The following is a 26,490-nucleotide window of genomic DNA, read 5'->3' on the forward strand; positions in this document are numbered from 1 at the left end:
CTGATGCAACTAAGCATTTATGGCTCCAAGTTTTTTGTTACTGTTTGAAAAGCGAGGTATCAATATAGAGTCAGAATTAGATTTTTATGATTCTTGAGTTCCAAGCTTGACAAATATTTGCTGTTTAGGAAATGAGTTGATTCATGTATATCACACTTATTAAGCATTCCCATGATTGGGAAGAGTTTAAAAGTAATTGTGAAATATTATCCTATGCAATCATCAGTTATTTGGCAAATATTAATCTGTCAACTGTGATAACACTTATATTTATTAATTATGTTTTAGGTCTATTGTGTAGAGATTATAGGACTTATTATGCTTAATAGTCACAGTAAATATTGTCTTTTTAGCTAATACTTTAAAAACATTTGGTCCTAGTTTTAAAAAAATACATTAAGATCACTCTTAACAATATCACTCTTAACAATATTGAAATATTGATAGCTAATAAGATATTAACAGCTTTTTTCTCTGTAAAATAATATAAAAAACAAGTTGTATCCTCACTAAGGTTGATAAACATATTTAGAAAAAACACAACAAACATTTTTAAATACTTTTTTTAATAGTAGAGTCCTGAAGAGAGTTTATGCTCAAAGAAAACTTTAAACATACCATGACTGCAGTATGTAATTTTATTAGGAAAACAGTTTTTCAGTAATAGGGGCGTTGGTGCTTTAGTGGTTGATCGACATGGTTCTATAGCACAGCCCGTTCATAAGCCCACTCAGAGCTGACAAACTTGTTATTTAGACATCAAAGTTTGTTTTGTTGTATAAAAAGTGTTCTCTTTTTCTATAAAGCATCCCTGACTCTTTCATTAAGTAATAACTTGCAGTATACAAAAATCACATGCTATGTCTATTCAGAGATCCAGATTAAAATAATAATGAAATTATGAACAGAGCTTGAAGAAGCTCTGGCATTGAATTAATCCATGCACAGATGTCCTGCCTTAACCCCCATAAAACCAGACAGTGTGATAAATACCAGCAAAGAAGCTAAGCTGATAAAGGAGAACATGAACCAGACATAGATATACTGCAGGATGAATAGATTTTGACCTCCTTGTGAGAATTTGGAATGATGAAAGACAGAAACTTTTCTAAGCTCTATTGTTTGAGAGGCTTTCAGCATTAAATGTAGATGGCTAAATTGAACAGAATTTCATTGTTTCATTTCATTTCATTTCATAAAAGCTAGACTAAAAGAGAACAACCTGAACAGAGAATATATTCCTGTTCTCATGCTGCCCCAATTAAAAAACATACGAGCATCTCCAAATTGTGCACATTAATTCACAGGTATCAGATGTGTCTCATTCATTTTTTCCTTTTCTCTCTTGGACTTCAGAGGGACAGGGTCTCAAGTTTTTTTGTGGGGATGAGAGAAGAAACCTGTGAATTCATTATATTCAGCTGTTTCAGAGAAGACATTCAAATAATTATGCCTTGAGCTTGGTGGATAAGGTGAAATAGAGTAATTTAAAACCTAGCATTATTTTTGCACAAAAATCAGTTTGAAAAAAGGTTGGTTTTTTCCCCCTGGATGACATATCACCTTTTGCATATAATGGAAATTTCAGATTCTGTTTTTAACATAATGAGGCTTTCTGAGCACTAAAGGGGACTGCTAATTTTAAGAGTTTAGAAACTAAGAATCTAAAGGGTTTTAGGGCTGCAAGGATTTTAGATGTCCTGTGGACAATTCTGAAGGATCCAGTAGGTCTGAAAGAGGGGAACTTCAATGTCTCTGGTATCTGCTGAAAGACATGCGTGGCAGGATAGAAGCAATGAAGATTTCTAGAGGGTGTCAGCAATAACTTCTGGATAGGACAATTAAAGGTGGCACACAGCTGGATCTGCTACTCAAAGGATCCCATGGAAGCCAGATCTGAAAAGTAAAGTTACCCCAAAAAGCTTGATCAAGTTTAAGGACTGTATCCTCCAAATGTAGGAATGATCAGTCCTGATACTCAGGAAGTTAAATATCCTGGCTTAGCTAGGCAGGTTACTTGTGATGGAGCTTCAATGCAAAAAGCAGTATAGAAGAGTTGGAAGTGGACACAGGCTACAAAGAAGAAAATTGGAAACGTTGTCTGGGCCAGGAAATGTGTCAGGCTTTCTGTGTCAGGAGTGCCAAAGCTCAGCTTCAGTTAAGAATTACAAAGGGCAAATGGCAACAAGATGGTCTGCATCCATTGGTGCAGAGAGAACTGATTCTCTTGCAAAGCCACCCTCTGCAATGTTTGAACAGTTTTGGAGTCTGGGCAGATCCTCGCTGACTGGGGGAATGTAAGTATTGCACTTGTCTTTAAAAAAAGAGGCCGTGGGTTTACCAAGGGTGAATGATGCCTGACCAATCTGATTGCCATTTTATGATAAAATGTCTGGAATTACAGATGTTGGGAGGACACAAAATAGCATTTGCCTTGACTTTAGCAAGGCTTTTGACTCCCTCTCAAAATATTCCTGTACCCTAGTTGGAACATTACAGCCATGAGGAGTGGACAAATGAGTAAGTATAAAAAAAACGAACTGCCTGGGTAGTCGGGCTTGGAAGGTAGATGCTAATGTGTTGTGGTCTGCATGGAGGGCAGTAGTAAGCATTGCAGTTGTCTTGTCCTTTTCAAAAACTTTATCAACGACTTGGAAGAGGTGACAGAATGCTTGCACACTAAATTAGCAGGTTATACCAGTTTGGGGGTACCCATTCAATCCTTCCAAGGCTCAGGCTGGAGGTCATGCTAGCCCTAGTCCAGGATTGTCATGCTAGTGCTCTAAAACTCAGGTGTGAAAGATGTGCCTGATCAGATGATTACCATTCCTGATGCTCTAGCAAATCTTCTTCAGAAACCCTTCATTAATTCAGTTATTGTGTTGTTTAGGTTCTGCTACATTATCATAACACCAGGAAGAGTTGTGTGCCAAAGATTATTTCTAACTTTTTTTAGCCTCTGATGGAGAAACCCATGTTTTCCATGGATTTTAGTGGATGCCCCAGCTATCGTGGTCTCCTGGAATAAGAAAGGAAATGGCACTGTATTTCATATTGATATGGACAGATAGTAATGCAACTACAGTGTTCACCAGAATAACTAGTTGCCTTTCTTCAGTGTGGAGTTTCCTCTGACAAAAATTTTAAGCACAGTGTAAGAGGAGTAGACAGGTCTTCATAGTTTTAGATGCACTGTTAGTCAAGCATAATTCAAATCTGCACTCAATCTCAAGTTCTCCTGCCATCCGTATCAAGTTCTTCTGCCATCCATATCAAACCTTACTTGGGTTTGAGTCTAACAAGAAGAAAGTCAAGTCCTAATACTAAGCCTTAGAATAACCCCTGAGTCACAGGGAGTAACTTGCTCTGTGGAGGGCCAAGCGCACAATGTCCAGTCCAACAATGCATATCCTAAGCACGGTTATTCCTAAGAACAGGACAAATATTTAGCCTGCACTCCATCTGGACATGAGACAAAGGCAATGAGAACTGGGAGGGTTTCTGTGCGTTTAAGGTAGATTGTGGGCTTTTAGTTTCTCTGTTATGCACATAAATTTCTGGCACTGGAATAAATAGGGCGATTGCCACAGTTATACAAAAAACATACAGGGTTTTCCAAATACTGACATTTGGCTTAATTAGTGAGTACTCTACCTGTGTAGCCGTTCCCAGAAACTTTTATCACAGACATAACACCTTTCTAAACTTTTAGGGTTCTCATTAAAAATCAGTATTAACAAAGTAATAAAAATTCTTTTTAAATATTTTTTGAAGTTTTCTGTACGGCAATAGTAATTTGTTGGTAGTTCATTTAATAAGACATGTTGAAAAGCAAACTATAGATAATCTTACTATATATACATATTAGTTGGCTGATAATGATACTGGTCTAAATCTATAAATGCTACATGTATTTTGAAATTAAAAAACCTGATTTTTGCAATAAAATACTTGTGTAAACAACTACTTAAGCACTTGATAAATTCAGGCACTGAAGATGGAGGGAATTACTTAAGGAAATATAAAAATATGAAACTAGGAATGTGATGAATTGAGAAAGCAAAATTTTAACTGAAAATCAGGTAACACTTTCTGACAGTGAGACTTAGTAGACTGTGTAATAGTATGTCTTATTAAATTGGAGATGCTCAATCATTTGGAACACCTAAAACTAGACCAGACAACGATGAAAATGTACAGTAAAGAACACTTACAGCAGGAGTTCTTCTTCACTAAAGACATACATTAGTGGACTTGTACAGCCTTTCCGTGCATTTTTGATTAACAGTGGGTGCTCCATAGTTAGTTGCCATTTTGAGAAGGCTGCATTACCTTAACACTCAAATGAAATAAATTATTTAATTTTTCAGAAATTCTCATCCAAATTTTCATGTCAGAACATGAACATTCCATAGTTTCTATTCTGAATAATCCTCAACAGCTGTATTTTGCTACTTTTGTATTAAGCTAAATACAACTTGCCTCCAATCAGGCTACAGTCATTCCCATTGTCTCTATCAGACAGTGAATATTTAAATATTTTTTCCAAAGAGTAATAGTTGAATAGAAAGATATTGAGATACTGCCGAAGCTGTTGCCAAAGAAAGTAAGATTTTTCAGTAGTGATACGTATTTTCATATAAATTTAATGTATTTTCTTAAAGCATTTGGTTAATCTGAAATATATTATGAATCAAATCATGTATGTTAAATGGTGTGGAGGAACACTTGTTTAAAGTGTACTGTTGGAATAATTTATGATACTGATCAAGAGTTACAAAAACTCTGAGATTAGAGTGTACATGCAAGTTTAAGAACTGGATTTAAGAAAATCCTTTTGACAACCTTTACAAATCAAAGGAAACTATTTAATTCAATTTTTTTAGCTAAGTTGCATAATTACAAATGTTAATATAATAAAATTATTTACCCAACTTATAAAAACTTAATTCCTGAATAAATACATGTAGCAGTGGGAGTAGCAGTCTTTTTTTCTAACACAGAAGATGTAATGCCAGATGTAATGATGTTTTTAAATATCTGTGCAGATATTTAAATTATTTAATTAAATTATTTTATTTATTTATTTATTTATTTGTTATTAAATTATTTATTATTTATTTAATTATTTGATACAGAACCAAAGACAGAATTTGGTCCTTGCTGAACAAGGAAATGAAGCTAGAACTGAATCTGTTTTAAGAATATATTTTTTCCTCTGAGTAACACCTGTTTTAATTAATACTTTAAGTAAGGAAGTTTGTTATTCTGTATATCAGGACAAAGATAAAAGAGGGTCTGAAAATATCTTGAAAGTATGCATCTTAAATATGAATCCTATTTTATGAAAGAAATGTTATAAAAATAGGCAAACATCAGTGGTTTGATAATTTGCATAATTCATAGCTGTTTTCTTAAAAATCTGTTGAATTCAAAGTGGCCATCTACTTTTCTAAATCATGAAATATTACCTACCCACTTTTTAGTCTTGTCAGCAAATGGTGTTTTAGTTTGTATCTAGCCCTAAGCCAGGTGAGACTTAACTTCTATACCAGGAGTGCTTGCTGTTGCCAAGGGCTCTGATTTGACAAATGTCTTTCAGTGAAATGACTCCACTGTCATCTAAGCAGATGAGTCAGATAACCTCTGTCTGAGCCCAGCAAATAGAGTCCTCGCAACTGAAAATGAGATGAGGCATCGGTAATGTTATTATACCAAGCACGTACTTAGCTCCAAAATTGATATTGTAAGTCAAACAGAGAGTTTCATCAGATTCATTACCAATCCTGTTTTGCTGATTGCTCTTTAACAATCTCTACCCACAGTCCCATTATCTCAATGAAACAGTACACTCTTGTTTGCAAAGCAAGTTCTCTAAATAAGTAATTGCTACAAGAAGTACTGCAGTGCAAGCTGGATCTACAAAGCCATTAATTGAACTAGCTTTGGGGCACAACAAGCAATGTCTTGGCCTGAACTTGCCAAGGTCTTTCACTGAACTGGCCTAGAAGGAGGATGTAAGGATCCTACAAGAAAGAAAAGGATTTAACTGGATGGAAATGCTGCATCCTCTCTGTTCTGAAGTTAATGTCATTAGCAGTTTCATTCAGCCACTACAGCGTGTGTGGACTTTTAATATATGGAGAAGTTGAATATTCAGGGTGCAGATACTGCAAGTCAAACATGCTTTTGACTCCTGAGCCAAAAGCTACTTGATTTGAATTGAATGTGTGTTAAAACTAACATTTGAATCAACTTTGAGAATTTTTTTGGTGTAACCATGCCAATATATGGGTCGGCCTGTCTTTCCAGTATTTGGTCTCTCCCGAAAAGGAGAAAATATGTATCCCATGCTGCTGTTAGCTGATACACAGACCAGAAGTTCAATTTCTCTTATTCAGAGAAGTCTGAGGACTGCATTTGAGTCTAATGCTGAGAAGGTGCAGAAACAGTGATGATGTGATGTGATATGGTATGATATATGATATGACGAGTGGTTGACCAAATATAGTGAGCCCACGTGTGTATCAGTTTCAATGTTGGTAGGAAAGTACAAGCTATAGTTATTGATTGAATTTAGGTGACTAGACATACTCATTGTAAACTGAATGAATGTTCCCCATGCCTCATGCTCGTTTCTAAGGGCCACATGCCTACAGAATCAGTCCTGCATTGTCATATTATTGGGAGATAAATCCCAAATAAATCACCTGATGCTCCTTTGGTTCCATATGCCGTAGGCAGCATGAGGCTCAGCTACCTGAAAGCAAGTCGCTGTGAGTGCAAGAGCCCTAGAGCTACTTCTGCTTGTTTTCCACTCCTAGTCATCTAGAATCTGTGTTTAGAGTCCAAGAGAATGATAATACATCCAATATGGTCCTCCCATCCAGATACTCCACAACACAGTGCATCTTACCTAGGATTCTGCAGTGGTGGCTACTCATTTCAGCTGGTTTGGAGTATCCCTGTGTAGATAATTCACTGAGAAGCTAGATGTCAAATGTCTTTTAGACTAGGACATCTCAATCAAGGAGTCTTTTGATGAGCTTTTATGAGGATTCAGAGATGGAATTTTTTTGTAGAAGGCCTTGTCTCTGTTTCTTCAAGCACTTACCTGCTTGGGGGAGTTCTCAAATGATGAAAAAATGCTTCTGCAGCTGAAGACATCCTGTTGCTCCAGTTAGAATCAGTCAAGCAGTTCTGAAATGAAAACTGGTCACACCTTTGTGAACCCTAAAGCTAAGCTGTGTCTTTGGTGCATAAGGGTTTGGCAGCTGCCAGCAGTTTCCATGCTAGTCAACTCCTTTCAGCAATAAAACCTGATTGCTGTCTACAGAGATGCCATTTCATCCTTGCCTTCTGTACAGCTGCATCCCTGCCTCGCTGAGGGCTTTGAGTAATTACAAAATGTGAGTCTCAGCTATATCTGTATGTGCAACAATGTGTTACAGCTCAGGGCCAGCAAATGCAAGCAGTGACAGTCACCAGCATCAGAATAACCAGAATCCAGACCTGCCATACATCTCCTATGTTTAATGAAGCACTCTTTTTACCCCCACCTTAAGCAATAGTTTGTTGTATAACTGCATCAAAGCCCACACCTAACTGATACTTGGTCCCTTTCCTCAAGTCAATAGAAATATTTTTATTCAATTATTTGAATAGGAACAGAATCAAATCCCTGAAACAGAAAGCATCAAGTTTGTTCATCACTGAGGAAGTTGCAATACTCAGTAAATAGTAATTGGTAACGTAAGGAGTCGAGTGGTTTTTGAGAGAACATTATGTGTATTATGCTCTGCCTTTTGATGGAACTTAGCATTGGATCTCAGTGCATTAGAGTAGTTGTTTATTTTAAATCTCTCTCTTTTATATTCCATGTATATTCCATATTCCATTTGCCAGTTATAAAAGGGGCTTAATAGAATTCCACTATCTCACAATACTGCATAACTCAGTACTTTTACAATCTTAAGATGCTCAAATATTGTGGTACTAAGAACATAATAATTGTTTACAGTCACAAAGGTAATAGAAGTGGGAATCATTATATGAAATCCACATTTTTATTGTTTGCATGCATTTTACAAAGTTTGTGTTAGTCCTCACAGATAGTCATTTATGCACATAACCCCAATCTAAATTTCTCTGGGTTTGCACTTCCCAAGTGGTCAATGAGAGTGGGTAATGAGGCAGTTAGGCAAATATGTGAGAATGTGAGCTTTGTGTCAATGCTTAAATTAAATATCTGATGAAAAAAATAAGTGCTAAGTTTTGTCATATGACATATTATTCTTTATGTCAAAGCCATTTCTTTGTCTATATAGCATTTTCACAATAATCATTGCTGGGAAACCTGAATCGACTAGAAAGAGTGTGCTGAGTAAATTGCATAATTTTTTTCCACATAAATTCTTTTTTTTTTTCTTTTTTTTTGTTTTTTTTTTTTTTTTTTTTTGTCTGTACTAAAAATTTCTGCCTGCCAAAGGCAGGACAGAGATTTCCACTCAGGAGTTTGTTAATTTTCTCCAGTCTGCTTCAGAGCAAGAATTAATTGCTACTTCTTGCTCTGCCTTCTTAAATTTCAAATTTGTCGATGTCATCTTTTCTACTTATTCTATAATATACTGCTTATTTAGTTCTTTATATTCCATAAAAATATGCAAACTCTGTTTAAACCTGATAGCTAATATAACCTACTTTCACCTGATGGGAAAAGGCATGAGGTCAGAGCAAATAACCAAACTCTGAATTTGGTTAATAAAAGAGGAGATACTTTTTGGTGATATTTCTCTAGAATACCCTGGTATTTCACATCATACTTTTCAAAAGTGTTTGTCTTAAAACCTGTGTGTCTTTATAACACTGGAGTGTTGCAGGTTAGAAAAAGCTGTCCATAGTGTTCACTAGAAAGACATATTTCTAAATCAGTCAGTGCTGGCTAGGAATTGTCATTATAAAAGCTCATCATAGGTATTATTTTAGTTTTGTCTTATGGGATGTCTCAGTATATACTGGGTACTTTTAAAAGCTTTGCAATGATCTAGAATTTGGAAACTGTATCTGTTTCCACTGAGAAAAGTCAGTACATTATATATTTCAAAACAGTAAAATATTTGGCACTGAAAAACCCTGATTCCATAAATAGCTGTTCTAAAAGCCTCTTTCCTGAAGCAAATCTTGCTGAGGAAGAATCGTAGTTGTACTCTGCAGTGGAGTGAATGAATATTCCTTACCTTATGGAATTTAAGCAAAACTTGTTTCTCTCCTTGTCTCCTTTCAGGCCTGCTAAAAAAATAGCTATGATTTTCCATTGAAGGCTGGTTTGATATGTTACATAGCATTACATGTATACATATATAATCTGATTAGTCAGAACATATATTTGAAAGCAATTACCATCTCTTCAGTTATAACTTTTATCAGCGCTAAGCATAATTCATTAGATGAACAATTTATTGGTGTATAGTCAGAGGCCTGTTATGTATCTTTTCTGCTTACATGGAGAACAACCTGAAAACTATTTGGAGTGGAAATATTTTTTTGGGTTTATTGGTTTTTATTTAGCCCTTCCACCTCCTCCTTGTAGTTTGCAGCAGGTGTCCTGAAATATTTTCACGTGGCTAAGCTGGAAGACTGGTATTTTTGGTTTGGGGGATTTTTTTGCAAGTTTTCTGTCACTCTTTATGTCAGGGGAGGGGTGAATCCTTTACAAATTAGCTCAATACCTGTGAAATACCTTGCAGCTGAAGCCTGCAAGCCTTCAGATGTACTTACTGAAGTAATTCCTCACTCATTTTTCAATTATAAATTCTATGATAATGATGAAAGAAAGTAAAAAGAAAGAAAGAAGATATCAGCTGGAAGGAATAATTGGGCTAAAAGCAGGAGGGAATGATGAAGAAAGGATGAGGAAATTAAAAAAACTGAGAAGCAGGTAATAGAAAAAAAGGTAATGATGAGATATAGAGCCTTGACCTACAATTAGAGGAGAAAAAACTAAACCAATTAATTAAAACCTAATTTAAAAGAAGTAATTGCTGAAAATGGAAGCAAATAAAAATCCTTCTTTGCCTGTTCTGTAGGCTTATATTACTGATAGTATGAACCCTGAGATGTTAATATAAGGTCTGTTTTATGTGAGTACTCGTATGTAAGAGTTTATTGTTCATTACATTTTTAGAAGGCAAGTACAAAAGCGATTTCAGCACAGCCAATACAAATGCACTTCTTTTTAATTTAATGCCTGTAATACTGTATTTCCACTCCACTCCCCCCCCCAAAAAAAAAAAAAAAACAACCAAGCACCAAGTTTAATAACTTTATGAAACTTGCAACTTCTTACAGAAAACTACTCCTGGAAAAAATAAGGAATTCTCAAAATTTTAAATGCATTAATATTTGTATATTTATCAGTAGACTCAAGGCAGGCAGCTCTGAAAATGTTCAATTCATGAAAAGAACACAAAATAAATACAGCAACAATAATAAAATGTGCATAATTCTCACATCTTCTCCTCAGACTGGAATGGGACACCTGCGTGTTACAAAGGAAGGCCTTCGACTGGAAGGGGAATCTGAATTCTTATTCCCTCTTTATGCCAAAGAAATCCATTCGAGAGTGGTAAGTGGGTAATCTTCCAATAATGCTAAATAAAATCAATGCACTTCTGAAAAATTGAACTTAAGCAAAGTCCAGGCATCTGTCACGGAACCGTAAAGATATATGGGTGTTACTATATCGGTATACACACATATTTCTGTGCACTTTACAAGGTCAGTGTTATGATGCTTTGTCAGAATTAACATTTATCTCTTAGGCATGTGATAAGCAGCTCAAACAGGCATTATAAATGTTATCATATATAATTCATGCTAAAACTTCAAGAGTGTATAGAAAGCTTTTCATTATTTTTACTGAGATTATTTTTTAATATAGGCTTCCCTGGGAAACTGCTTGTTTTGTTTATTAATGCACTACAGAATAGTTTCAATATCTCTAAAATTAGAGGATCCCAATGGAAAAGTTATGATTTCTCTAAAATATATTGGTTTTGTTATTTCAAGGACAGTGCAATATATGGTATGTTTATGTATTTATGTATATAATATCTAGAAGTCTAAATGGAAGGACTTAGTATTTAATCTAGTTTACCTAGACAAAAAAGTTTGTTGTTGTTACTATTAGTGAGGTAAAAAAGGAATACCATACTTGGTAAAATATTTATCAAAATTATTAACTTTAAAATGTCCCTGGGAATGGGAATGGTATGGAAGTAGTGGGTTTAGAAAAAGGAAGAGAGAATCTGATTTGAATTTTAATTATCCAGAGGAACTCTGAAACTTATTCCAGTGAATTTTTATAGAGAGATATCTGCTTCTGGCCAATAAAAGAAATATTTTTCAGAACTATTGTCCATAGTCTAACGTCTCACAAAATAAAGTTGTAAACATTATCATCAGCAAGAAGAAATAGCCAGTTGTGAGACTTTTCTGAACCTAGGGAAAAAGTTAGTGTTTTATTGCTGTAGCAAGAGAAAATATAAGTAAATTTATCAGAATGATGTTAACATGCTTGATTACTAAAATTTAAGCAATGCCAACATATTTTACTTATATTAAGCTTTTCTTTTTCTTTCTGCAACAAGTATTTCCAGTTTCGGGAACAGCTCTCAATTAAGACAGTGAAATTCCATTACTATATCTGTACTTTCATTTAGTTTCTTATGCTGTATTCTTTTCTGCCTCACAGGCAATGGGAAAACGATTTATGTGCTTAGATGTATTTCCCCTGAGGTTGTTTATCCAGTAAGACATGTAACTTTTTAAGACCAGCACAGCTAATACTAAAGAACTCCCTCTGCTCCCGATGATCATTATGCAGTGTTAAGCTACCATTTGTGCTCTCTTAATATTCTTTTCAGCTCTTAATGCATTTAGTACAATATAGGAAAAAGAGGTGTGGCAGCATCTAATATAAGCTTAGCTGTCTAATGACCCATCATGATCATTAGTTGCATGCATTAATTAGAGCCTTCAGGCTACTGCTTCTCTCTCCCTACTGACAATTCATCAGAGGTTTTTTGTTTGTATCCTTGCTTTTTTAAATATTTGAACTCTCTAAAGGCTTTATTGCCTATAGCTCGATCTCCTGAGTTGTCATTTATGAGTTTATTCTCATAATGTTACTTATTTGTTATGCTTTCTTTTTCTAAGTTTGTCTTGGAGAACTGGGCCTCTCCCAGCTATCAAAGCAGCTTTCTCCCTTGCCTTAATAGTTTTCTCCTTGCAGTCTCCTAACATATTTTCTCACCTAATGAGGTCTCCAAAGTGCTAAGAAAATATGTAGCAGAAAATCTACTTGCTGTGCATTGTCTCTCTGGAGCCTATTGCAAGTTTATGCCTTCATTATGAGTCCAACACAGAGCTGTGGGCAAGACCATTGCATCTTTGCTAATACATTTTCATGGAAAGATAAAAGATAAGCGTTTTAAAATATGTTTCTAGATTTTAATTAGTCTAAACCACGTATGTGGCAGCAGCAGGTCTAGAGTACAGTTTATTCACGCTTTCATTTGATATCACAAATTACTAACTTATTTTTTAAATCAACCAATGGAAGTCAAATGTAATAAGGATGCCCAGATTTGGGACATTGGGGGCATTTAGCACATTTACTTAAATGTACTATATTTACCCAATCCCCAATCTTTGTTGGCCTTCCTATACCAGTTCATACTAACTTACTACCATTAATGTTCATTCTAATACGTGGCTTACTTTTTTCCTAAGACTTTTCATTATTTGTGTTAATTCTGTGAGCTTTCGTATTTTCCTGTTAAAATTTACAAAACGAGATTCATTTATTTTGCTCACTTACTTCATTTGAGATAGCCTCTCTACCTGCTTGTAAGGTACCATTTGTTGTCTTTAAAAAAACCAGTGTAAGTTTGACTCCAAATTGTGTGTTGCTTCTGTGTATTTTACTACTTTTTAATCAGGTTGCAGTGGTTTGAGGTTCTGTTACTAAATAAGTATTTGTAGTAAAATTCATCACGTAAAAAGTGTTTAAAATTCCCAGGTTATCTCATACTCTAAGCATTAAATTGAGATGAGAATATGCCTTGGGGTTATTTTCAGAGTTTAGTCCTTCAAGGTACTGCATATTCTCTGTCGAGTCCTGAAAAAGTACCAGAAGCCATAGCTGTGAAAGAGACTGATCTTTTAACAATATTCCAGTAGTTGGAAACTCATTTATCTAGGAATGAGTATCTCCACTGAGGTCACAAGCAGGCGCCTTGCTAATACCTCTTAATATCATGTATTCCCTGATACTTTGGCAACTGAGATTTGCTTAGGCACTTCTTATCACTTTTTAAGTTCTTGTCCTTTAGACACAAAGTATGCTTTAGTATGAAAGCACTTGTACTGCAAAAAAGTTCCTCCCCTTTTTTTTAAGTCTGCCAGTGTATTTACAGTTTGCTGATGCAAATGAGCATGGTAAGATTTTGTGTCCCCAGATAATTTTCTGATACTTAATGTCAAGTAAAGACTGTGGCCACTATGATACCCCTGAAAATCAGCCACGTTTAAAGACAATTCAGGTGGTAAGCTAAGTAAAAACATTAGAAGAAACCACTCTGCCTTCCTCACAAATTTTTAGGACACTTCCAAATGCCCCCTTCCAGGTCTCTTGCCATTCATTACCAGATTCATTACTGTCTGTATAGGTAGTCTGATGGGGCACAGTGAACAGCTGGGTCTATCAACACATCTTCCCTTCAAGACAAGGAGTAGCTTGTGGAGGGTCCAATAGACCTAAAGTAGAGAGTTCAATGCAGGTCTAGAAATAAGTAATGGAAATGATGCATCACTGGGGAGCATGCTTGGTCAACAAGCCCAACAAGAAGCCATGAGTTAACACAATGGGATATTTTGGTGTTGGTGAAGTAATTCCATGCAGGCTGCAGTCTAAAAATAACATGAAATTTTGAATTGCCTGTTGTAGCTAGTCTGGATTGTGGTGAGGTGTGATTGGGATGAACAAAGATACCAATTACACCTGCTTGGCATGCCCTGAAGTAGCACAGAATGGTGGGTAGGCATGAGGCTCTGATTGCTCAGCAAGTATCCCAGCTCAAGTCATGATTCAGGGATGTGGACAAGCAGGTGCTGCTTGTTCATTCCACTGATACACGTCTTTCTGTCATCCTTCAGAGCAGCAGGCTGGGAGACAATTTGATTTAGACTAACATACTTATTTGTACTGTCATCTGTTAAAGTCAGCATTGATCTATCAGCCTGCCACTTTCTCCATCACTCACTGTTGCAGCTTCCTTGCCAGGAGAGTCAGTGCCAAGTGCCAAAACTAAGCCAGAGACTGCGAGGACCATTGGGGAAGCAGAATGCACATGCATGTTTCTCACCAAGTTAATACAACAGTACGAATTCTCAAAGTGGAGTGCTCACACTCAATTAAATGACTCTCTTCTAGGAGTCTCAGTTATGTATTGGAAGGTAGTAAATCTAGTACTAAAGCATTTTTTCCAAAAGATAAAATGTTAGCATCCATGTTCATTGGTCCAGTGACACTGATTTTGTTCACCTGAAGTATTCCCTATAATTATTTTTCTTATGATAAATCTGGTGTAGTAATCAGAATCATCTGCCCACATTATTTGATGACATCTGTGGATAGTTTTGTAGCTGCAAAGATCTTTCGGTGACTGAATTGATACCAACAATAGACTAAATTTTGAAAAATGTTCATAATTCTAATTGTCCTGCCTAACATACTTTTTTTTTTTCTTCATACTTCAGGACTCATCATTGCTTCTCCAGTCTACTCACAATGTGACTGTGAATGCTCGCAATTCAAATGGGGAAGTCACAGGCAGATTAAATGTGGGTAAGTCTGAGGGATTATTCCTTGTCCACTGTTTTGGAAACATTGTAATGAATATTTGTATAGAGATTTGAGCATATAGCGTACTAAACACATGATTATTTATTACTGTTATGGTCATATTTGAGTAGTCCAGCTGCCACTTGGTAAATAGCAGCAGTGTATTTTCAATTTCTCAGTTAAGCATTAATTCTTTAAATATTTGAAGCGTTTCTTTATTGCAGAGGTATGCAAGAAAGTTTTCTGCAGAAGTTACCCTTTTTCCTTATGTAAATATCTATCGGTATTTTTCTTGTGTAAATATCTATTGGTAGTTGCAAATCGGTTTCTGAGAAAATGCAACAGGAAAACATGGCTAGAGTCTCTCTTTATTTCCTAGTATTCCAGAGACTAATACATTTAAGCAGACATCCTTAAAAAATTCAAGTTCAAAACTCAGACATTTATATCTTTTACTATCTATGGTGGCAGTAAAATACATTGGTTTACTCAGTGAAATCAATAGATCTAGACAGATGTAAGTGAGAGATCCTGGCAGCAAGAATAAGCAGACCCTACTCCTTAATCATATTTTTAAAGCAAGAATGGCAACAACATGTGTCAGCTACAACAGAATTTTTCTTAGCCTTGTTATTATTTTTCAACTTTATTTGACTCTGGAGAAAAATGTAACAATTTATTAACTCATTTCTTCTAAGATCCTCAGGCAGCAAAGCATAAATTCCTGCTTATTTAACTGCAGACTGACCTGATATGTTTGAGTCGGTTACTTAATTAGGACCCAGCTGAGCACTGATGAGCAACTTTTCCATGCTGTTGAGACTATGTAACTTCTGTGACAATTCCTGTTCAAAGAGTTACCATTTCAATTCATAGAACGTTTTGCAAGCTTCACTGTTTCCAAACAAACTCTTTTAAACAAAAGGAAAAAAAAAATTATAAAGGAGCCTGCTATTCCCCTTAAAAATGTATAGTTATACAATTAATCACAATTTAACCTTTAAATGTTTTCAAATTCCTTTTTTTTTTAATTCAGTCAATCATAAAGATCTGAATGACTTGTCTGAAGAAAATGTCCCTAAATATTTATCAAAACCTGGCACTCATATCTCATTTTGATCATAATCAAGACTATGAAATGTACAGCTTCATATTATTAGTAAAGTTATTAAATCAGTTCGCAGCAATTAACAATTCAGTGACCATATGACGAAATACAAACACATCCATGGTTAAAATTTCTGTGACATTATACATGTGCTAATGATTTCTGTCTGCTGAGTACTGTTTGTGGTGGCCCATCATGGGGTCACATGTGTACCATCACAGTAGTCATGTGCCCATCCTGTCTGCTGAACTCAATTCAGTCACTGTATTTTAACATACCCACGATGCACTTAGGAGACCTTGTCCCAGTGCAAATAAGGCAAGCAGGAAACATGAGGTACCTTTGTCAGGTGGAAGGCAAATTGTTTATCTGACAATGTTTCCCCATGAACAGTTAGGAAACTTTGTTGGGGAAAGAAATGTCACCACTTCAGAGTGGTATAGATCATTGGGCATTCGGATTCAGCAGATGCAATGTAACTGAGGCCCATAAATGAGCAGTCTGAGATACTCTCTCATAGTGTATCTTTCCTGTTAACAAAGAGAACTTCAGTGCTGCAAACAGTGAATTTTACTGAAAGAAACCAGCAGTGACTGGGGGGACAGTCTGTTAAAGTAAATACACAGCTTGACATTTTCAGCCGTTGTCCTTAGCCAGTCATAAAACGCATGCATGTAAGTTGATGGTCCTTTATAAGGAGTGTGACAAATAGGTGTGTGGCTTATTTACTTTATATGCACTAGCCTTTGCTAAAGAGTTACTATCTTCCACAATTGACAACATGATGGAATTATGTCTTAAAACTCTAGTCATCTTATAAATAGGACAAGTTGCAGTTGTGAAGGGGCTGTGTAGATAAGCTTGGAATTGTTCCATAGATGACAATATAGCATAGCATCTCTCATAAGATTATAACAAAAATACCTTTTAACTCATAGAAATTGTGATTCAAATGATCTGTTAAAATAATGTAGTAAGTTACTGAGAATGATTTAAATACCCAGTCTTCAACATAAGTAATTTACAAGAGAGATATGAAACAAATCTTTACTTGAGGAGTTTCTGTGAAATTCCCCATATGAAGATAACAGGCACATATGCATTCCCTCATGAATCACTGATATACTGAAAAGACATAAAATGTGAGCAACTTCCAACATGATCGCTCTTGCTCTAAAGCTTCTCCGTGCCCCTCAGTTCATCTGCGTGAAATACCTCTTGCAGGAGTTTTCTGGACATTGTAGTTTTTTTAAAACAAAATACTGTAGATGTTGAGTTTTGTACTGTGATCCATAATTACACTGCTTCCAGAAGCATCACTAAATGCAAATATTTTAAAAACAGCTTGCCAAGAAAAGAATACTTTCAAAATAATAAGGATCATAATAAAAAAAAAAAGTCATGTTCTTTATTCTTTTTTGACTTCAGTGTCCCTCTGGATGACAAAAATACCCATTTTGCTTGAATTACTTTATACAAATAAATAAACAAAAAAACAGCATGGCAAAAAAAAGGAAATAAGACCTTTATTTAAAGGAAGTGATTGCTTTGGTAATATTTCTAGGAGAAATGGGACTTCAAAGGATGTTGGCTAACAGATAGCAAGGAAGGAATCTAAGCAAGACATAGTTCTGGGAATGTACAGGCTTGATAATCATAGGGAATTAAGAAAGTTGTGGAGAGAGTTGCTTATAGGCAAGGCAAGGATGTCTACATAACAGGTGGTAACTATTTTCATTAGAATAGCTCCTCTCTTTAAAATCATGAATAAGATTTAGTGTCACTATTACGGCTTATCAGCTTTCAAAACTGAAATATCTAGAACTTTCTTTGGTAATCCAAGAAAGCTGCTCATTATCACCTCCAAGGCTGCTGTTCTTAACCACTTCAAAGCCTTATTCAATCCTAGAATAAAACAGCAATGCAGCTCTTTCATTTGTATCCTGAGCTATAATAAATCAACTTAGTGCAAAAAACTTGTCAAACTTTTTCAATAATGAGTGATGATAAATATATTATGTATAAAAGAAACATATAGTCAATTATCAAATGCTTAAGAGCAACATTGGTAACAAACAGTAAATGATGCTTTACCTAAGTAAACGTAGGCTTCTATGTACAGCTTATCAGCAGATGAAAATAATCCAGTCAGCTTTTGCAGTTGTGCTCCAGTCATGGATAATAAGTGAATGAAGAGCAGCATGTTTCCAACTGTCACTGCTGAAAAGTAGGACTAGATTTTTAAGATATCTTTCAAGGATCATGTAAGGAGATTTCGACCTACAAAAGACCCTAAATTCTCCTTGTGATAGGACTTTTTTAGGAGAAAATTTTTAAAAAATTGAAAAACTTTAAAAAAAAAAAAAAAAAAGGAGGTTTACAGAGTCATGAAAGGTCTGTGAGAACAGATTGCAGTAGAATGGATTGCTGATCCTCTTCCTAGTTCAGTCATTTACACCAAGGAATAGTAACACCAGTAGCTTCAGGTCAGGGGTTCAGTTTAAAGTGTTTAAATCTTGAAGGAATTTATTTAGATAGCTGGATTATGAAGGTGTTCTGCATTGTTAAGTATGAAATCAGCTTCACTCAGAAAGCATGGGAATATGGTGAAAGACAAAATGGTTTATGCAGTGTGAAAATGGAATTACAGTCAAAATTCTGCTTAGAGACTATTTTCATGTCTGTAACATTAATCTGAACAGTTGGTACAGTGAGAGTATTTGTGCTATCCCACCCCTCTTTTTTCAGACTGGAACAACATTCTGAGGAAACAGATCACTGTCAGTACCTCATATATTGCTTTAGCAGTAATAATTGCCATTTAGAAAACTACTGCTTTCCAAGTCAAATCATGTACGGCTTTCTTATCAGCGCTTTAATATTTCATTTTCAAGTGATGGTTTTTTTTCATCAGAGGCATAAGAGGAAGAAGACAGTGCTAAGGAAACATGATGACTCTAAGAAGGGTTTGATCTTGTTTTCACAGAGAAAACCCTGAAGCCAGTTTCATAAACTTAGTGACATTGTAAAATCATTTAGCTTTTCCTTCTTTATTTTTCCCAGAAGATTTTCATTAAAAACCCCATTTTTGTCCAAATAACTTCTTTCTTATCTTTAAGATAAAAGGCAGAACATATTTCTTGAAGATCTTTGTCTGCAAGAAGATGATTATTTATTTGCACAACTTTAATTGCTGTCCCGCTGGGTTATAAGAAAGGAAGTTACAACACAGGAGCAATTACTAGGAAGATAAATCTGAAAATTCATTGAAGTATTTTTGAGGTGATTAAATCTTCCTATGATCAAGAATTTACAGTATTTATTCCAAGGGGATTAAAGTAGGAGTGTTTACTTCCTAAAGTATAGAAATTTTAGCAATCAGTGAATCTGATCATATCAAGACATACATGCTAGTTTTATTCAAAAGTAAAATTTGGTTAGATAGGCAAGATTTAGAGAATGACAGGTAGCTGCTAAAACATCCTACAGACTTTTTAACCAATTCTCTTTTTTAAGAGAATATGCATTAAATGCATATGCTTTTAGTCTTTTGTGAGACCATTATGTATTTAAATTTATACCATGTTGAAAAGAATTAAAACAAATAGCAGAAAACAGTAAGAAATATTCAAGATACATTTAAATGAGAGCTAGCTAAGCATATCAAACTGCAGTTTAATATTTAGACGCAAATGAAAAGTATCCTCTTCTGAAAAGAAATAGCATTGATGGTCTATGCACCATGTAGAATAGGGTGCTTACCACAGCAAGATATGCACACCCTGTCCCCCAGTATGATAATTTTTATGAAGAAATACATGATAATGTTTCCAGACAGGCTGACTTAAGCCAGAATTAAAACATCCTCTAAAAGTTAATCAAATAGTTATTGTGAGGGTAGAGAGGCACTGTAACAGGGTGCCCAGAGAAATTGTAGCTGCTTCATCGCTGGAAATGTTCTAGACCAGAATGGATGGAGCTTTGAGAAACCTGGTCTAGTGGAAGGTGCCCCTGCCCATTTCAGGGGTTGAAACTAGGCATTCTTTAATGTCCCTTCCAACTCAAACCAGTCTATGATTCTATGATAATGTGTATTGCCAGCCGGTTAAATATGACAGCATCACATTAAGGGGAAATTTAACCTGGCCCAGGGGATATGAATCCTATGCTGTCACTTTTCTTCTCACTGAGTCTAAATGAGAACATGAGTCTACAGAGTTTGGCTCTGAAAAAAAACCCACTAATGTTTGGGAAACCATTTTTCTATTTGGAAAATAACCCTTTGAGGGATACCTGTCTCTCATCAGAGAGCAATTACTCAGTAGCTTCATTGTCTCTTTATTCCAATGGGAGAAAATAATTCAAAATAAGTGAAAAAGGGGGAATTATTAAAGATTTTATAACCTTCTCAGCTTTCACAGTTTCAGTAATTGCAATCCCAAATATATTTTGGTTTCAATGGTACAGTAATCATTAACTTAAGTAGTTGGATGGTAATCAGAAGATAATAGCTAATGCTAAAGGTGAGTATGGTTCCTGCACGAAAAATATTGAATTATTGACATTGGTTGATGCTAGACGAATTTGTAAAGGTTAGCTTAAAGTAGCTCAAATTTATTGTGACTGTAAGATAGAATTTAGGTAATTAAGTACACCTAAAATCCTAGTCACTTCAAATACAACAGTACTTTGGAATCCTGACGGCAGCTACTGCCCAAAGAAGGAGCTACCCCCCTGTCTTTGTGCAGCAGGTCTGCTGAAGACACCCCCAATCCTGATGGACTACTTGAACATGTACCTGCAGTGTAGCCTTGTGGCAGTGAGCACGAACAGCACACTGGGCTGTGTCATCCCACACCCGGGAGGCTGTGGCTGGAATACTGTGGAGCCCTCTCCACTGTGACAGAGCTGTCACAGTGCCAGCGGAGGAGGCACCCACAGGGAGCTGTTCAGGTGGTCAGGGAGTGGAAGCACATGAAGTATGAGTCTGAAGAGGCTGTGTTTCTTTAACTTGCAAGAAAAGAAAGCTTGAGGAGAGCTTCTAACTTACGCCTGATACTAGGAGGGCTAGAGACAAAATAAATCATAGAATCATTAAGGTTGAGAAAAGACCTCCAAGGTCAAGTCCAACCTTTGACCAAATACCACCATGCCAACTAAAGCATATCACAAAGTGCCACACGACTTATTTTCTGAACACTTTTGAACCCACTTCCCTGGGTACCCTGTTCCAATGCTAAACCACTATTTTAGTGGAGAAATCTTTTCTAATATCAAACCTGAACCTTCCTTGGTGCAACTTGAGGCCATTTCCCCTTGTCCTATCACTAGCATGAATCCAGACTCGAGGTGCACAGCAAGAGGGCAAAAGGCAATGGTCATAGGGTGCAGAGAGGCAAAATGCAACTGGATAGAAGGGTTAGGGGAGAATTACCACTGTTAGGATGGTTAACCATGGGAACAGATTGCTCAGGGAGGCTGTTAAATCCCCTTCCTCAGAGGTATTAAAATTACACTTGGACAAGACCCTGAGCACCTTTATCTAACTTCCAACTGAGCTGAGCCTGATGTGGTTAGGAGGTAGGACTTCCAGAGATGACCTCTGGCTTGCATTCTTCTGTGATTCCATCTTGCCCAGTCTTCAGCTGACATGCTGGAAGGGCTCACGTTGCTTACAGACTCCATGTCAGAATTTCTGGTCTGATATGGAAGTCCTAGATGCTCTAGGACATCTGAAATAAGCTGAAGGCTGGGCGGAGAACACGAAAGAATGTATAATTGTACTAGACAGTGATGTTGTGAACTGAGTCATGCCCCATCTGTTTGGCTGATCCTCTCACACTGTCCTCTGCCCAGATCCAGTAGGTATGCTTAGAATACTGCTGAAACACAGTGCAGGAGTTGACCTCATGAAAGTACACTCATGGCTTTCTTTTTAAAAAAAAAAGAGAAGGGGAAGAAGAATATCCATTATACAGATGATAAAGTAGTTAAAGTATTCGCTTAGGAATGAGAGACTCAGATCAGCTATCCCCTCTGCATACAGGGTTTCAAATTATCATGCCTCATCTCCTTTAGTATTTTCCTTTTCACCTTATCTGTCTGAGGACTGTGTGTTTCACCTTTTCCTGTTGGAAGTTATTCATCATGCAACAAAATCTGGATTCATTAAGCCTGTGAGAAAAAGGGACGCCATAGCCTTTTTGTCAAGTCACTGTGAGAAACACAATCTCCTGTTCCTGCCATGGTTTCTACGTGCAATAATGCATTGTACAGTGGAATATTTCATGGGTTTATTGCTTTTGTATTTAAATAGAGTATTTTATAAGACTAATGCCTAGATGGATGAAGACATTGAGTTAGCTAACTCACTGTGAGAGTGGAAATTACTGTCACCTAAATACCTAGCACTGGTTGGGTTGCCACTGTCTGTATGATCAGTGTCTGCAACCATCTTTCAGAACCAATTTTTTAAGATCTCTAGATTTGTGTTCGATCACAGATGACAACAAAGTATAAACAGTGGTGACAGTAAAGCACTCTTACTTTGATCTGAGGGGACATCATTGTTTCATCCATTGCATAAAAGGAGAACTGAGAGAAAAAGAGGAAACAGGAGCAGCAAGTGCTCTATTAATGTATTAGTGTTGTTCAAAGTTATGAGAGATGTATGATATGGACATAAAACGTGTATATGCAATGTGCTGCCTATTCTCTGTAGTAATGCCTTTGTTCTAATGAAATACCATACCATTCCATATGAAAATATGACTAATTTTATATTTCTGAAAGTAATGACTTTACATTTATTGGTATTGTATTCTATCTCTCTTGGAATGAGAACCGAATCTGTAGGAGTATTACATTTTTAATACACTTTTAATGAGATCTTATTTTAAGTAAGGTGCTTTAGCTTAATAAAAATTAACTAAAAAAGGAAATTGCATAGGAATACCCCAAGGCACTGAGGATTTTGGTTTATACCCAATACTTCAATGATTCTGGGTGGTAGGAGAAGAGCAAAGCATACAGAGTAGCTGACAGCCATAGGTTAATCGGAAATGACAGATAAGAAAAAAGAGTAAGAAAATAAAAGATATTAAATTACTTAATGATAGACATAAATTCAGCGTTGGAAAGCCTTTTCTTCTGAAAGATCTAAAGACACACTAAAAATGCTTAGTATTTGGCAGAACTAACTATTTGAAGAATCTGCCTGTTCTTAACATGTAGGCAGACTTCAAATTTCAGACTCCCCAAATTTAATTGGCATTAAGCATTTGTGGATATTTATTTTATGGCAGGCCCTGTTTTTGACAGAGGATCCTTTGCTGTCTGGTACATCTATATTTGTATTGGCCTGGAATTCAAAGGCAGGGTAGCAGTAGAAAGCAGTTTATTAAAATGCTTTTCAACTGAAATGGAGTCACTGAACAGAAGACCTTTCTTCCCTGGAAAAACTCTAGGGAAGTAAAGAGTGAGGAGGACAAATTGAAAGGAAGACTGTTTACCAGTATGTCAGTTCTTTTTGGAAAAAAACCCTCATCATTTAGAGCAGCATCCTCAGTGTCAAGAGGTGAATGCGATGTGAAGATCTTACGAGGTCTGCTTCAGGGCTGCACCTTAAAGGAGGAAACGTACAGAAGCAGTGGGCAGGAATCAGCCTGATTAGCAAGGATAACCCATTGACGTGGAAATTTGTGTGACACATCTGGCAGCAAGCAGAAAACAAACACTTTCTATAACCTGCATTCAGTCAGCTTGCATTTTTAATCATAGGATTTTATCAGCAAATGTGATTATATAGTATTAGTTGACTTACATGTGGTTAATATACTAGGGTGGTAAACAAAACACATTTAGGCATTAGGAGATTAAACTTTCAGATATTGAGTTTGGCTGCTGTTTGTGAGTTGAAAATTAATCTCACTGGGTTTACATTACAATTAGTGTTATTGCAATATAGCTCATTTATGTGTATTGTGGAATACAATTAAGAGAAATTAATGGCTACTTTTCATTACATAAACTTACTTCCATTTATGAAAAAGCCTATTATTCCTTTTTGAAGCTTGTTCCACATATACTGAGATGTCTCATCTCTACCATGAATAACACATGTGCTTGAATTTTGGTTACCCTAGCATTCCCTCTTAAGATTTAAAATACATCAATTATTTTCCATACCATTCTCTGATAATGAAGATTATCTATAAGACGATCCTCCTGCCATGTTACTGGGGCACTTTTGTTAAGGAAACTGTGGACCTAAAGATTTTTGTTAAAGATTTATTTAAGTGTGCAAGGCCCAGGATCTAACAATCTGGATGCAAACCCAGCGTGGGCAAGGCCATGAGTTGTACTTTCAGAGAGAGACAAGTTAAAGTACCTTCAGAAAGTGTAAAATGTTCAGTGAGTGCTCTCACAGTGCTTGCACAGTATTTCCTTAATTAAGCTAGCTTTAAAAATCATGGGGTTGGATGAATGGGAAGGATGAGGGGGACCAGCAGCACGAGTAAAGTTGATAACATCCATTTGACTCAGGCCTTTGATTTGTTTGAATACACAAGGATCTAGCTACACTACATAAATGGCCAGTTTCATTACTGCTGCTGGGCACAAACAGGAACAATCAATCACTGAACCATAAAAAGGCCCAGGTTGGAAGGGACCTTAAATAAAACCTTAACCGAGATTTTCTAGGAAACCATTGACAGGGATCCATCCTTGCCTCACTTACCCAGAACTGTTTCTTTTGCTGTAAAAAATAAAACAGAAAAACACAACCAAAAAAGAAAACCAAAACAAAAAAAATACTGTTTAAGAGCTTTTCACTTGATGAAGATATTTTCTGATCTCACTTTTTGCAGCATACTTCTCAGAAATAAGGTTGTGGGCTTCAGAATAGCTTTAGAGAAGAGCCAAATTGGGATCCATAAGGCTGTGCTTGGGTGCACATGTGCAGCAGACCATAGCATAATGCAGAGCTCAGCCCTCTATCCGGACCATTTTTGGGTACAATCAATATTGGGGTTTATGCCTTAAAATTGTTGCACTAGTTTAGGACATTATGGCTTCTCTAAGTCTTTCTGTGTTCAGTGGGCAGTTAAAAGCAATGCTTTGCATCTGCTGAGTGAAGCAATAAGCGATTTGGATGGAGCCTTATGGTGTGCTTCTCTCGTACCAGCTACCAACCAGACTTTGTGAAATACCTGCATGTATTTCTTAGCAGTCTCAGTGTCACCTAATGCCCCTTTAACATAAGATCTAAAAAAAAAATAAAAATCACTATTTCTTTTGAGAATTACTGTCTGGAATATATTTAATATTTATGGGAGCAGACATGGTAAAACAGGTTCTTAATGGGAAGGAAGCAGTTCAGTGCCTCTTGGTCCCATGGATAGTCTGTGAAATATATTTATTAAAAATTGCTGAAAAGGAGTCTTAACTGCTTTGACCATTCTCTGTAATTTTAATTCTGAATATAGATTTATGGTGACAACTCTGTGTAATAGATATTCAGGCTAGATGTGGTATGAATTTTAATTGATCAGGTTGTTAGAGAGGGAATATTAACGGTTTGATTTTTATCTACTTACCAAGCCAATACCGTAAAACAGGATGTTTAGTGAATTTAGGATCTGGAAGTATGGAAGTATGCAAAGATTCTCTTGCTCACAATTAGTTTTCATTTTTGGAGTACCAGAATCAGTTGCAAATATTCTTGTAGCTTCCTGAAACCCTTATGAACATGATCAGTAGCTTTTGTTAGATATGTGGAGCCAAACTGGTATCTGTTATGAAGAGCTGAGGTCCTGCTTTTACATGGGATGTTTGTAATTTTAAAGCATTTGAGCCTCCCTAATGAAAAGGGATGATGCTGCAAAAACTTTGATAATTAGTTTCTGTTTCAAAAAAAAAAAAAAAAAAACAAGGAAAAGATGGATTCATTCTGATCAAAGCAGTTTCAACACCAAGAACATGAATGTCATGAATGTTTGTCTGGATCAATTCGTGTGGGATTTCCTAGATTTCCTGGAAACCCAACTATAAAGGAAGACTCCAGGCACAGTTTTGAACAACAAAATTAAGACACCAATTAAAATTATTAATAATTTATATAGAAAATTGAAGAAAGATGATGTAATTATTCCATTATTCTACTGTGCTTTGCAGGTCCTAAAATGGTAGAATTCCACAGTCAGCAATTTCAGATCAACTCAAAGGATGGAAAGCCACTTTTTACAGTGGATGAAAATGAAGTTGTAGTTGGCACAGATAAGCTTCGAGTCACAGGTTTGTAATGGTTTAAGAAATGTTCAAATAATACCCATATGAAAAGCACAATAAAAATGGCATTTTTAAATATGTTATTATGTGTGAATGCAAGTTCTGGTTTTACCTCATTAGGAAACAGAAATATGAAGGCAATCTGACCTTTTTGAATAAATAATCAGTAAGAACTAACACAAAATGA

At 36.0% G+C, this 26,490-nt stretch overlaps 1 protein-coding gene across 6 annotated transcripts in view; it reads left to right on the forward strand.

The window, feature by feature from the left end:
• SGCG (sarcoglycan gamma) overlaps positions 1 to 26,490 on the forward strand; it is a 110,657-nt gene that overhangs the window by 55,918 nt on the left and 28,249 nt on the right. For all 6 annotated transcript variants that reach the window (XM_042023966.1, XM_042023968.1, XM_042023967.1 and 3 more), the window contains 3 exons: positions 10,523 to 10,624; positions 14,821 to 14,908; positions 26,190 to 26,309. In XM_042023966.1, coding sequence (XP_041879900.1) covers positions 10,523 to 10,624; positions 14,821 to 14,908; positions 26,190 to 26,309 — 310 coding nt within the window. The remainder of the gene's footprint in view (positions 1 to 10,522; positions 10,625 to 14,820; positions 14,909 to 26,189; positions 26,310 to 26,490) is intronic.

The sequence above is a fragment of the Corvus kubaryi genome, unplaced genomic scaffold (genome assembly GCF_017639235.1).
Source record: "Corvus kubaryi isolate FWS band 111438036 unplaced genomic scaffold, C.kubaryi_AGA036_p1.0 37256, whole genome shotgun sequence".
Lineage (NCBI taxonomy): Eukaryota > Metazoa > Chordata > Aves > Passeriformes > Corvidae > Corvus > Corvus kubaryi.